Here is a 14,306-nt window from a genome sequence, read left to right as displayed (position 1 = left end):
GCTCCCAGCACACTTAAGTAGCATGAACCAGTTATCTTACCTGTGTATAATCAAAATCTGACAGTGGAGCTATACTCTTGATGTAGTCAATTCGGAACTGGTTTTCAGGGTTGGCCAGTGGAACTGGGGGTATTAATGTGCCCATTGCCGATACTATTGTCTGTGGAATAATAAAATGAACATCAGCACTGTATAAGTAACTAAACAAAACATGGTTGTGTTCTTCACTACTCTAATAGCAAAAGGGCATAATACAAGTGTGTCCTGTGCTGAGAGTTAGTAATGTACAGTACCATGAATTATTGCAACAATAGACTGGTCAACTCTCAGGATTCAAGGGCTCTTAAAGGGTACTGAATAGCAATACCAATTTAATCATACAGAACTAGTTATAATGATGGTATACATACCAATGCCTATAGCACGGATGGTGTAATGGTTAGCATTACTGCCTCACAGCACTGAGGTCATGGGTTCGATTCCCACTATGGCCCTAACTGTGCAGAGTTTGTATATTCTCCCGGTGCTTGTGTGGGTTTACTCTGGGTACTGCAGTTTCCTCCCACAGTCCAAAAATATACTGGTAAGTTAATTGGCTCCCAACAAAATGAACCCTAGAATGTCTGTGTGTGCGTGTGTGCGTGTACATGTAGTAGGGAACATAGATTGTAAGCTCCACTGGGTCAGGGACTGACGTGAATGTTCAACTATACTCTGTAAAGTGCTGTGGAATATGTGTGCGCTATATATAAATAACTGGTAATAAATAAATAGGAATAGCACCTTTTAGGACAAATACAAAAGAGTAACCATACCATGGGGTCTATCCAATACATAGCAGGTGCGAGTTAGGGTGCGAGTTAGCCCAGCAACCGCCGCACTTTAAAGCAGACGGTTGGGTTTAATTTGGGCCACGATGGGTGCGAGATGCAGGTCCGTGTTGGCACTATAACACCACAGCAACAGCAACTCCATTATTTTGCAGGTAAATGGATTGACCAATGTATGTTCTAAACTTTTGTACATATGATATACTAAACTTGAACAATTTCACAAGCGGTCTACGTGGAAGCCTAAAGTAATACATATAGAGGGTGATTATAATACAGACTTAGGCCACACACATGTGAACATATTAAAGCTCAAGCACTGTGAAACATGCATAATTAGAACTCACCACAATGGCGTCTTTAACGTTTTTCCGAATGTCCTGAATTTTCTGTCTCTTTTCTCTGTATCGGAGATAAAATATGTAAGCAAAATTTCCTTACAGACACACACATGCTTGTTGTACATTACTTTTTAAATTCTCATGCTAACACAGCTCTTAAATCATTAATTTTGTTCATGAAAAGCTACCTGTCAAAAACCATGGGGTCAATCCTATGGCTTGCAAAGGGTGCAATGTGCCATTGCTGCAGCATTTTAATGCAGGCAGAGACACCCAAACTCGTACGCTGAAATTAGCCCACCTTCGCAAAAAAATAGTTTGAAGCCCTATGGGGAAGCGAGCACTATTGTGTTAATGTAGGCCACCATAGAGTGCAGCTCCACAATATCATTCTGTGTTTCACACTTAGGAGCTGATTGGCTTGATACATCAAGCCCTAACTACCATGTTACAGACTGGGTTTGAAAAATGACAGGTAGGAGCTGATTGGCTGGTTGTTTATCACTGTTCTTCATCACTTTTTTTAGGCTTGATACAGTAAAAAGTTTTCCTTTACACTGAGGGGTTCATTTACTAAAGGTAATAAAAATGTGATCAGATTGTGTCTGTCATTTCTCTATTGCATCCTAGAAAATAATAGGCAATGGGCGACATCACCACTTTTTAGAAGCTTTCGAAAATTTGTGAGATTAACTACCAGCGAATCAGCTTCTGCTTTACATTTTACAGGCTGTGTTTAAAAACAACGTCATGAGCGGTTTGGTTGGGACTATCTCTCACAATTTGTTTTTCTCCAAGCTTTGATATTTCTTAAAACTCAGAGATAAAACAGTGAAAGATAAAACAATGAGATAAAAGGCACTAGCCAACCAGCCTCGGCCTGTATTTATCAAAACTCTGAAAAAGATAAAATTGTGAGACAAAGTACTAGCCAATCAGCTTCTACCTTACATTTTACAGGCGGTATTTGAGCCTGATTGGTTGGTACTTTATCTCTCACTCAGAGCTTTGATAAATGACCCCCCTTAATGTTCTTTATATATAAGGCTGACTTGCTGCTTCATACACCAAGCTTCATAAGGCACTACGCAGCGCTGCAGCCCTGGCAACTTCTGGGACCATGTCAGTACATGAGGGAAGGTGGGAGGGATTTCATACTATATACCAAGTCCCCATACCTTCAGGTAATATAATGGTATTAAGTCTGTGGAAACAAGAACTTAACATCGACTGAGTAATATAAATTGTGCCCAGTCATCACTGCTACTGAATAAATACATATGATGGCTGACCATTAACACTGCAGTCAACAGTGACACTAATTCTGATAAGTCATAAAACCTATTGCTGATGGTTACAAAAATGGACAGAAGGACCATCAGAAAAAAATGACTACATGTGAAGGGAACTGTGTGATCAGTCCCAGCTACATCTGACACTGCAGCGAGAAATGACTACACATTAACTATTTGAGAATTGTGATATCTGACTTATTTAAACGGTGTAGACTGCAAAAGCGCCACATCCTCAGCTGTTATTGTTACTGCCTCCCTCCTGCACACACAGACACAGAATTTAGATATTTGCTGCTATGTAAAAGTGTAGTCGCCATGTTGTTGCTACACAAGGGCCTGTCAAACGCTGCAGTAGCAACAGCAGAAAATTCAGTAGAGAAGCCTACAGGGTAGGAAAACACACAGTCGGGCATGCACAATGGAAGTATTACGGTGTTTTACTGCAGGCTGTTTAACTATCAATTTGCTAACACATAAGAAATAAAGAGATCATAGAGAGACCAGAGACACAGAGCAATATTGAGCTGGAAGAAAATACATTTATATGATGCAGCATCCTTACTCTGAATTAAATCCATTGACATGGAGAATCCTCATCTGTTTCACAATCGTGCTTTTTCCTGACTCACCAGCACCTGCCAAAACATATACATAATAATGCACACTGAGAATGGTAGCAATCCGTCCCCTTGCAGCAGGCCCTGGGCTCCCCCATACACCACTGCAGAGCACAGCACCTCTACATGGACTTAACAACAATGTGCTGATCATCAGTCACACATACACAAGGCCAATGCACACATGCTGTATAGGGTAGTACCACACCGGGGAGAGTACACACACATATACAGTGTAAGGGTACCATCAGCACTGTGTGCTCAGTAACATACATATAGCCGGCATGTATATAGGACTTGGTACATGGCGGTGGGGACCAATAGGAGGACCCGTGTAAGCAGCATGTGTAATAGGATCCAGCAGCAGCAGCTCCCAGCCTCTGCAGCACGCCGCCTGCCCCTGATGGTGGTGGTGCCCCATGCCCGGCCCGGGCTGCACCTTACCCAGCAGCAGCAGCCGGTGTGTCGCCTTGTACGCGAGCCGCTCCTTCTGCAGCTGCTTCTCTATCTTCTTGTTGGCCTCTCGCTGCGCTTTCTCATCAATGCGCTGATCCTCCGTCTTGCTGTTGCCCAAACACCCCATGTTATATCTCCTTCTCCTGCAGAGCCTCAGGAGGATGTGTGTACAGCGGCGGCGGGGAGGTGTATATGCGCTGCTCCCTCTCCACCGATTCCCCCGCAGATGTCCGTCCAAGTAACAACAATAATAATAATAATCCTATATAAAATGAAAAATAAAAAAAAAGCGCAGTAGTCCTATGCGGGCACTGTCCCAGCACAGCAGCCTCCCCTAGATCTCTATGTGAAAGAGGAATTTATATTCCTGCGACGGGAAGACCGCCGCTAAAAATAGTCCTGGTGCCTCTCTCTCTCTCTCTGATCAATCAGTTTGGCTTCCTCCCTCTCTCTCTCCTCTGCCCCTCTGCTCCCCTCCCCGGCTCCTCTCCTCCAGGTGTCAGCAATGCCGGGGAAACATCGCGTCGCCAAAGGAAAATAGCTATGAAGGAAATCAGTATAAAAAAGGAGAGTCTATAAATAACACAAAGAGAGAGAGAGGGAGAGAGAGAGAGGGGGAGAGAGAGAGAGAAAGAAGAGCTCCTCCTGGAAACCAGCCTAATGCTGCTCTCCCTCCCCTCATACACAATCCTATATTCTCTGCAAATTTCTGGCTATTTTTGTCTCTCCAACTCAGCACTGCCTCTTTCTGCAAGACTAGGAAATAAAGCCATGGGCACACCACTCCCCCTGAGCATGCATATGTACACATGCAGCCTCCTCCTTCCTCCTCCTGACACAGCCCAGCCCGTCACACAACGATGCACATACTGTATATGCATGCGTGCAAAACCTATCATCAGCACATAGTGCATGCTGGGCTTCCCTAGTCTTCCTCCCGATCATGTACTGGACGCTTCCTCCTCCTCCTCCTCTGCAGTAACCCTTACTACGCTACACACACCCGCTCTGCTGCTGGCTGCTACAGCGCTCACTCCCTATCGATACGCTCCGGGCTGCGCAGGCGGGCGGCATCTAGTGGCTGATATGTGGTACTACTGTATCTGTACTCGCAAGCTTCCAGCTGCTGTAGTCCTGGCACCGGTAGTGTACTAGTATGTCGCTAACACCGGCTGGACGAAAAGAACCATTACCCTTGAATTTAGGGCTTTGGGCACTCTCGAGAAAATAAGTCCTGGCTTTTGGAGCATTGAGAGATAACTGAAAAGTGGACAAAAAGGTAAAAAGTTCAATAACAAGCAAACATGTTTCAAAGATGTAAGGTAGAACGTTGGAAAATGAATATTAAAAAATAAAATTATTAAAAAGTAGATACAGATGCAAATCTATTGGGATTGCAGCCTTTTCTTTAATCCAAAATTATCTTAAATTATTTATATATTTGACAAATACTATATCTATCTATCTATCTATCTACACACACACATATATACATACATAGATACACACACACAGTATCTATCTCAAACAATATATTCATCTATCCATATGCACACACACATCACTGATCTTGTTTGACAGTGTTATTCAGTGAATATGCATCATTGATATCGGTGTAACCTATATTGTAGGGGTGCAGGAAAAAGCCAATGTACTCATGCTTACATGGAGCATATAAACCGCAGGACACTGCCGACACAGGACGGGACAGTCACAATTTAACAGGACTGTCTTGCGAAAATCGGCAACAGTTGAGAGGTGTGCATGTGCACAGAGTTACATTTGAGTGAGGTATGTTGAAACTAAATCACAGTGCAAGACTAAAAGCAGCAATTATTTACCCTGCACAGCAACAAAATAACTCACCCAAATCTCTCTGCACGTGTTACTACCCCCCACCTGCAGTGCACATGGTTTTACCCATTTTGAGAACAAATTTGTTCGGCAAACAGGTCTGTTGGGTTGGGTACCCGCTAAATGATTTGTAATGCATTCATGGATACCAGTGACCACTCTCCACAACTATCATGTAGTGCAATCAGGGCCAGGGCCGCCGACAGGGGGGTGCCAGGGGTACAGCGGTCCCCGGCCTCTGAAGGGGCCCGGGCACCTGCCCACAGTGATACGTCACCACCCACCCGCACGCATCCCCCCACCTTGCGCCGACGGCCAGGCGCGCACAATAGACAGTGCAGCCTGCAGAGGGCCAAACCTAGGATAAAGAGGGTCTCGGCGCTCTGCAGGGGGTGTCCGGGCAGCACAGAGCTGTGACCTCCTTCTCCCTGCACTATGATCCTCTTCCGGGTGCAGGGGGAGGAGAGCCCGGCGCAGCAGTAGCAGCGCCGGGTAAGGGAGGGAGGGGGGAGCCGCCGGGGGGGCGCAGTCTCCCACCGCAAAGGACAGCTCTTAACGCAAGAGCTGTCCTTTGCCATAATTATTGCATAGGTTAGAGCATATGCAATAATTATGTTTGCGGTAGCTGGCGGTAAGGGGGCGCGGATGTTAGAGTATCCCCCCTTGGTGTGTTCAGTTTTCAACAAAACCAAACAACTTATCTCCAACTAAGTTGCACTAAAGGGACTAGGACAACCTTCCTTTATTAAATTCCCAGCTATCCTCTTTTCTGTGCCCTTCATCTGTTCATTCAGATCATCCTGCATAAAACATTACCCAGAGACTAAACACTGTGTCTTGTTGCCATACTTACATTACATATAATGTTTGTGAGATCATTTACTACAAGAGGGAGCTGCAATACATAGGTCCCAATCTTAGCAACCATACTATTTATGTTCTGAATCAAAGCAAAGTTTTTATTAACGCTCACTACTATACTCATTACTAACAAGAACCATGCCTCGCCTATAAGAAAAATCACTGAAATGCGTACCAATACCTTTAAAATTTTTGCAATAAAATAGTAAACTACTATAAAAATACTCCTGGTTTTAACAATCTGATGCATTGCATTCCTACATCTAAAATAATAAAATCACATCTGCTGACACGTCATACGTACACTTACCTACAGACATAGCGCTGTGATCACTGAAGGTAAGCCCAGCTGGTGGTAGGTCATGATCCTTGATAGGATAGGCTTCCACCTATTTACGTAGGATCACGGCACTACATGTAACCCCACACCGCTTTTTCTGTTGTTATCGTTGCATGATTAAAACAAATACAAATTATTGAACACTATGCGTTACTATTGAATATATTATTTTTAAATATTTATTTGTTTTGACTAATCAAAAATATATAATTATCCGGTAAGAGCCGGATTGTTCACACTAGCAGTCTGAACACAGCATTATTTTACTTTACGTGGAAAAATGGAACAAGTATTGTAGAAATACTTGTTAGACCATTAGGTCTACACTGGCCAGCCATATTATTAAAACCACTGACAGACGAAGTGAACACCATCATCTCGGTACAATCGTACCTCTCAAGGGGGAAAAAGAATACTCAGATATTGGAGTTGATGTGTTGGAAGCTGGGAAAATGGTCAAGAGGATCTCAGGGACTTCTAAAGAGGCCAACTGATGGCGTCAGAGCATGTCATGTGGCATGTAGTGGTGAACAGAGCATGTCATGTGGCATGCAGTGGTGAACACCTACTAAAAGTGGTCCAAGTTCACAATGTCATGGGCATGACTAACAGCAGTGTAGGCCCTGTGCAAACCAATGCACTGTTGTTTCTACCCACCCTGACTCAGTGAATGGCTACTGCCCACCAAGCCTGTGTGTACATGGCTGCTACTTGCAACCCAAACCCCATCCCCTGACTATGTGCATGGCTGCTGTAACCCCCCCTTATTAATACAAAGGCCTCATAACACCTAGATAAAGTCGACTGGCAAGCCACAGACCAAGACATATTGCTAAAGACAAGCGATTTGGTGAAGTTTTTACAACTTCACTTGTAGCTTTATTTCTATCCTCCACAATCCCAACTCTGCCTGTAATTACTTTACAACCAATTTGTGTTTAAAAAAGAAAAACATTTGTAATGCCATTATTTGCTTGGCATTGCAAATACTTGGGTTAGAAATTGATGTTTGCATAACTAAACAGTGTCATTTTACACCTTTCAAAAACTATACATTTGCCTCACTGGTAACCTGTGTAAATTAACCATAGTCTACAGAATTAACCCAGTGTGAATTAACTTTGAACTACGATCTTATGCATTTCTGCAAATCTATTGCTTTTTCTCTTATTCAGACACCACTTCTATTTCTAAATTTTTAACCCATATTTTCTTCATCTACACCAGGGATGGGGAACCTTTGGCCCACCAGCTGTTGCTTAACTACACATCCCAGCATGCACTGCTACAGCTATATGGCCATGCTAAAACTATAGTAAAGCATTCTGGGATGTGTAGTTCAACAGCAGCTGGAGGGCCCAAGGTTCCCCATCCCGATCTACGCTATGTCCAGGCTTGTAACACCACCCAACACTTCTTGTCTACCTAAACCTTTAGTTTGCCCCATGTTACTACCTCTATCCTTCTCTCTTCCTCTCCCAGCCTCCCCACTGCTTCCCTTTCCACTCTCGCCTGTTATCTCACTGACATTCACTTCTGCTCCACAACAGGCCCTCAATCCCACCTATCAGCCCTGCTCTCTCTCTCCTCCCACGGTCACCTCACCTCTCCGCAATCAGTATAATACATTATTCCCTCTTCTCGACTCTCGCAATTTCCCTTCCTAGCTCAGTGGCTAACACCATCATTACACTCTTTGTATCCCAGCCTTCCAAATAATTATCTTCTCAGCGCTATAGCAACCCTGATATCATTCACATCTCTCCCAAAAACTCATACCCCTTATCCTGTGCCCTATGGAATTCCACATTATTTGTAACAAACTGATCTCCATTCATGACCTTTTCAGTTCCAATGCCCTTCATCTCTTAGCCATTACTGAAACCTGGATTATCCCCCTCTGACTCTACTTCTCAGGAAACTCTCTCTGCTGGAGGCCTCACATTCTCACACCGACGGAGGGTAACGATTACCCTCTAGCTGCTCCTATCAACTCATACCCCCAGAATCATCCTTAACTTACTCCAAATTTAAGGTCCATGCTATACACCTCTTCCAACCTATACATCTTTAATTTAATGTCCCCCCAGCACGCCCTAGTGTTATTTCTGATTTCTCTAACTCTCCATTTTCCCACTCTGACTAAACTATCTTTCTGCCTTTCCATCTCTACCTCATTAGGCTACCACCATTAAGCGTAACATTGAGGCTATTGACACCACCCACCTCCCTAGCCTCTCCTTCTTCATCTCTCTTCTTTCCCCCATTCCCTCTCATGCCCTGAACAAGCCACTTTCCTATAATGCTTCCCTTACTTCAGCTCATGATTCTGTCGCTCCACCAACCACTATTCACCCTCTCAGAATAATACCTCAACCCTGGCAAACCAGGTGCACCGATATCTAAAAAAATGCTTGCGTCTTGCTGAGAGACAGTGGAGGAAATAACACACTCTAAGGCAGACTTCCTCTATTTCAAACGTATGCTTTTATCATTCAGTGCGTCCCTTGCTAAACAATCATACTTCAGTCTAAAAACCTCTGGCGCCTCTTTGCCACCATCAACACCCTTCTCTGCCCACTTTTCTCTCTGCTCTTGACCTTACCACTTATTTCTCATCCAAAATTGAATCCATACGTCAGGACATCACATCCCACCAGACCATCAGCAATCAACCAAATCCCCTTACCATCCCTCTGGAAGAAAATTTTGGGCTGGCATCTGGACGTGGGGCCCCCCGGGCTGTTCTGGCTGGACTGTCTCAGGGCATCACTACTTAAATACACACTTACTTTTTATATCATGCTTGTTTATTATTCATGTATGCACATTTTTTTAACACACTCTTTACCTCTGAACACATAGTAGGGACCTTCAGTAGTCCCACACACATTTATGTGTATACAGTCAGAAAGTCCCATTCCTCTTTTTGACATAGTCTCTTCCCAGCATATTTCCACTATGCAGTCAGCCTTTTCCGGCAACAAATCTTGAGCAACGGGTGGGAACATGCTGCTCACATCTTCCTCCTACCTCACTGACTATTTATTTTCTTTCATGACTCTACCTTCTTCCCACTTCCAAGCAAGTGTCCCTTAATGTTCTGTTCTCAAGATTCCAGTTCTCTCATTTTGTCTCTATACATGTCCTCTTTAGGTGAACTCATTGTCTCCTTTGACTTTAAATATCATCTTTATGCTAATGATACCCAAATATATTTTTCCTCCCCCTCTCTCCTCACTCCTATTTCCAACTGGTACTCTGCTCCTTCTTCTTGGATGTCCGAATGCTTTCTTAAACCCAACTTGTCTAACTACTCAGCTGATCATCTTCCAACCCTCCAACACTATCTCTCCTACCACAATATAATCTATTCGTGGAACCATTTCCTCTAGCCCCCATTGTCTTGGAGTAATCCTTGAAATCTCACCTTCAGCGCTTCTCAAAAACCTAAAGCTTTTATCTCAAAAATATTTCCAGGATCAGACCTTTTCCCACCCAGGAAGCTACCAAGACCCTTATCCACTCTTGTCATCTCCAGACTGGACTAATGCAATCTTCTCCTATGTGGCATCATTCACAAATTGCTTTCTCCACTTCAATCTATCCCACAACCTGACTCATCCTCTTTACCAAACGCACTACCTCCACTCACCTACAAGCCCTTCACTGGCTTCCCTTCACTTTCTCACTTAGAAAGCCCTCACCCACTCCTCTCCCATTTACATCTATGACCTCATCTCCCCTTACATTCCTCCTTGTCCTCTTCGCTCCACTAATACATGCCTCTCCTGACTACTGATTTCTTCTTACCACTCCTAATAAGATGTCTCCCTTTGGAATTATCTACCTCTCTCCCTTATACTTTCCACCTCTCTACAAAGCTTTAAACAGGCACTCAAGACCCACTTTTTAACCAAACCCAGACAAAACTCACTTCAACCCTCTATTCCAGTGATTCCCAACCCTGGTCCTCAAGAACCCCCAACAGTGCACATTTTTGCAGGTCACCTGGGAGGTGCACTCATTATTCAGATACATTTTAAAATATCCACAGGTGGAGCTAATTATTTTGCCTGTGATTCGGTGTGGAGACCTGGAAAATGTGCACGGTTGGGGGTACTTGAGGACCAGGGTTGGGAACCACTGCTCTATTCCATGCTCACTGTCTCCCCCATGTACCCCAAAATGTCTTTAGGGTGTCTCAAAGAAGATACATCCCATAGGAATACCCCATAGCGGCTGTTCATGATTAGCAATCGGACACACACACTGAACAGCCCAAAAATACTCACAGGAATCCAGCTTTAGAGGCACCTAAACCCCAGCTTGGTCTGTGGTTATATAATCTGTGCCTGCAAATCCTCCTGTGGTCTCGCAATGGCTGATGGGATGGGAGCTGTTGCTGATGGGCATGCGTAACAGCTCCCATTTAAGCCAATATTAAGACACTGAAGGGCTGCTCAATATGGAAAGTAGCTTTACAGATGCCAATGTGATGCCTCTTCTGCTCCTAATGGGTGGTCTGATGCACATCCACACCACCTCAGGGGGGAGTGGTCTGCCAAAATGCCTGGGCCCCTAGAATTATAGGGGCCCTTGGCCAACTCTCCACTACCCCATAAGAAAAGGTGGCCCTGATCCAGGGCGACAAAGGCTCATTGATGCACATGGCGAAAGAAAGCCAACCTATCTGGTCTATTCTAACAAAGAGCTACTGTAGCACAAACCGCTGAAACAATTAATGCTGCCTATGTTCTAACACAGTACATCATAGCTAAGTGCCCATGCTGACCCTCTCCACCACCGAAAGCGATTTACAAGAGTCATGTGAGCAACAGAACCGGACCATGGAGAAATGAAAAAGGTGGCCTGGTCTCATGAGTCACACTATCTTGTGAACAACCATGTGAGGGAGGGAGAGAGTGTGTGTGTCGACAATCGAAACATTGTTGCTGTATATCCTTTCATGGCAACAGTATTGCTTAGGATGTGCTGGATCTGTGGGATGTGCTGGAAAAACAGGTCCATGCCACAGGGTTGGCTTGTTGAAACCAAATTTTTTTTGGTTTTGTGTGTTTATTTGAAAAGTTATTTTCCATTTTGTATCACTTTAAAGTCTTTTTGGGGGTCTGCGCACTGTCCTTTCTTGTGCGGTGCTAGCTGATTCACTACCCAGTTGACCACTCTGGGTTGGGTTAACAAATTCTAAAGGTAAAATTTTAGTGTAGCGCTCTGCTTCTTTGGTGTGAGTAGTGTGATTGGTATAGGATTTGATGACTAATTAATAGCTGTGTGTGCAGAATACATTTTTACTTCAAATGGTGCAAGTACTGTATACATACATTCACATTTACAATTAAGGAGATATTACAGGATATTCAGTACAGTAAATTGGAAATAATACAATACAGTAATAGTGCAGATTATTGTACTGGTACTGTGCGGGTTTTCTCTGGGTATGGTGGTCTAGCTTTAAAACAAATCTGTCCGACTCCTGTTAGTCTGGACTTCTGTGGGTATGGGGGGATGGGGGTTGGGGTGTCCTCGGGATTTGAAGGGGTATAGGGAGGTTACAGTTCAGGTTTGGGTTGGTGTGCTCCTACGGCTGCAGGGTCCCGCTGCGCCGTGTTCCTGATACTGCACTATTAGTGACCGGCTAACGGGTGACCGGCTGACAGGTGTTGCGAGACCACAACCTAGACCACCATACCCAGCGAAAACCCGCACAATACCAGTACAATAATCTGCACTATTACTGTATTGTATTATTTCCAATTTACTGTATTATTTCCAATTTACTGTACTGAATAGCCTGTAATATCTTCTTAATTGTAAATGTATGTATACAGTACTTGCACCATTTGAAGTAAAAATTTATTCTGCACACAAACCTATTAAAATTATTCATCAAATCCTATACCAATCACACTACTCACACCAAAGGAGCAGAGCGCTACACTAAAATGTTACCATTTTGTATTATTATTTAGATTTAATTATAATAAGTAGGACTTATTTTTATTATTTTCAATTGCATAAATCTCTGAATTTACTTTGTATTAATATGTACATGTGTATATGATTCTCTACATATATTCAGATGTAATGGGAATATGCTACCAACATTTTTATTGAAAGATGTAAGGTAAATCAAAACCTAACAATAATGTTTAAAAGCATTAAAACATGGTTGATCAAGGTTTCTAATACACAATTCATTTTTCCCAATAAAATATTAATGCAACCCCCCCCCCACCCACAAAAAATAAAAATAAAAAAAGGTTTCAACAAAAAAATATTCCAACCTTGCCATGTCATAGGAGGTCCCACCTCAGAAGTTACAGGACCTACGGAATCTTCTGCTATCGTCTTGGTGCTAGATACCACAGGACATATTTAAAGATCATGTGGAGTGAAGGTCTCAGTGGGTCTCAGCTGTTTCTCAGGGTGGCAAATATAGAAAAAGCTATTAGAAACTAATAGAATAAAATTAGAAATGCTACATTACACTGTTTCCCAGGAACGCTGTAATGTTCCACTTCTTATGCAAATACAACGGCAGTCACACAGTGAATATAGACATGCAGCATATTTTAATCAACAGAAGCTGCTTGTGCCTCCTATTCACTCCATTATTTAATAGAAAAAGTCACACACAAAAAAGATGCCTAGCGCTTCATTGTCACAAGGAGCTCACAAATTATTTATAACGTGACTTGTGTTGCATGGAGGATTTTATGTTGAATTTTTCTTATACTGCCCATGCGCCTTGATTGAGTTTGAGTCACAGTAGCAATTTCAGGTGCAAGCACACAGAGAGGGGGGTATTCAATGTAAGGGTCACGGCAGTCGAGCTTGCTCGACCGCCATGTCCCAGTCCTGTTCTTGGTAAGCTTGACCGAGAACATGCAGGCAGGATTCAATGTTCCGACTGCCGGGGAGCGAGGAGGGGACGTGGCCGCGAGTTGTGACCGGGAAGAGGCGAGCTGCAGCCGGCAGCTCGTCACTTCCTGGCCATTCTCGGCAGAACGAGCCCGACAGCTTGTGATGTTGGGCTTGATATGCGGAGATACCCTGCTCAATGCTGTCGGGGAAGACAGCATTGAATAGGACCCGGCGGGCATCTCCCCGATGGGAGACGCTCGCCAGTGATTGAATATCCCCTCAGAAACTAAAATTGCCAAAAGAATGGTGCAAATTTGATTGTGTGTCAGATCATGGTGTCTAAATGTAATTTTAGCATATCAGGATGCTGCAAGTGGGCACCTCATTACTTACACATACGGATGCAGCGGTACCCCCACAAAAGGGCATTGCAATATATGGCATGCGACCAGCAGAATACGCAGACATGGAATTTGCCCCTTAGTGCCATTCACAGCTAAGGAAAACTTAGGTTTTCTGTAATACACTGGGATATTGGTCATTGACATAGCATTAACCTCTGAAATAATGGAAGTCGGGATGGGATGTACCAGATACCATGGTTTTCTGCAATGTAGAGGTTATTGTCCAGTGATCCCTAGGCATCAGACAACAACTTATTTGGTGGATGCTAGTTTAAAAGGGGGGACTCTCCTCTTTCAAATTAGTTTTATATGTACCAGGGTGGTACAATAAAAGACATTGTCCCCACACCAAAGAACTTTGCCCTCAGTGATGTCATCACACAGGATGACACTGTCACTAGTGCTGCCTGTTCCCTACCA

General features: G+C 43.7%; 1 protein-coding gene across 2 annotated transcripts in view; it reads right to left on the bottom strand.

Moving 5' to 3' along the window:
- Positions 1–14,306, bottom strand: part of GNAL (G protein subunit alpha L) — a 283,334-nt gene that overhangs the window by 161,877 nt on the left and 107,151 nt on the right. The window contains exons 1-4 of one of the 2 annotated variants that reach the window (XM_083187666.1): positions 3,528–4,473; positions 3,029–3,101; positions 1,178–1,232; positions 41–160 (exon numbers count right to left, since the gene is read on the bottom strand). In XM_083187666.1, coding sequence (XP_083043792.1) covers positions 41–160; positions 1,178–1,232; positions 3,029–3,101; positions 3,528–3,666 — 387 coding nt within the window. In that variant the 5' untranslated portion in view covers positions 3,667–4,473. Of the gene's footprint in view, positions 1–40; positions 161–1,177; positions 1,233–3,028; positions 3,102–3,527; positions 4,474–14,306 lie in introns of those variants that run through there. The other variant, XM_083187665.1, reaches the window with a different exon arrangement.

The sequence above is a fragment of the Crinia signifera genome, chromosome 5 (assembly GCF_055691185.1).
Source record: "Crinia signifera chromosome 5, ASM5569118v1, whole genome shotgun sequence".
NCBI classification, from domain to species: Eukaryota; Metazoa; Chordata; class Amphibia; order Anura; family Myobatrachidae; genus Crinia; species Crinia signifera.
The sequence above is the reverse complement of the archived record's forward strand: the minus strand, read 5'-3'. Positions and strand labels throughout refer to the sequence as shown.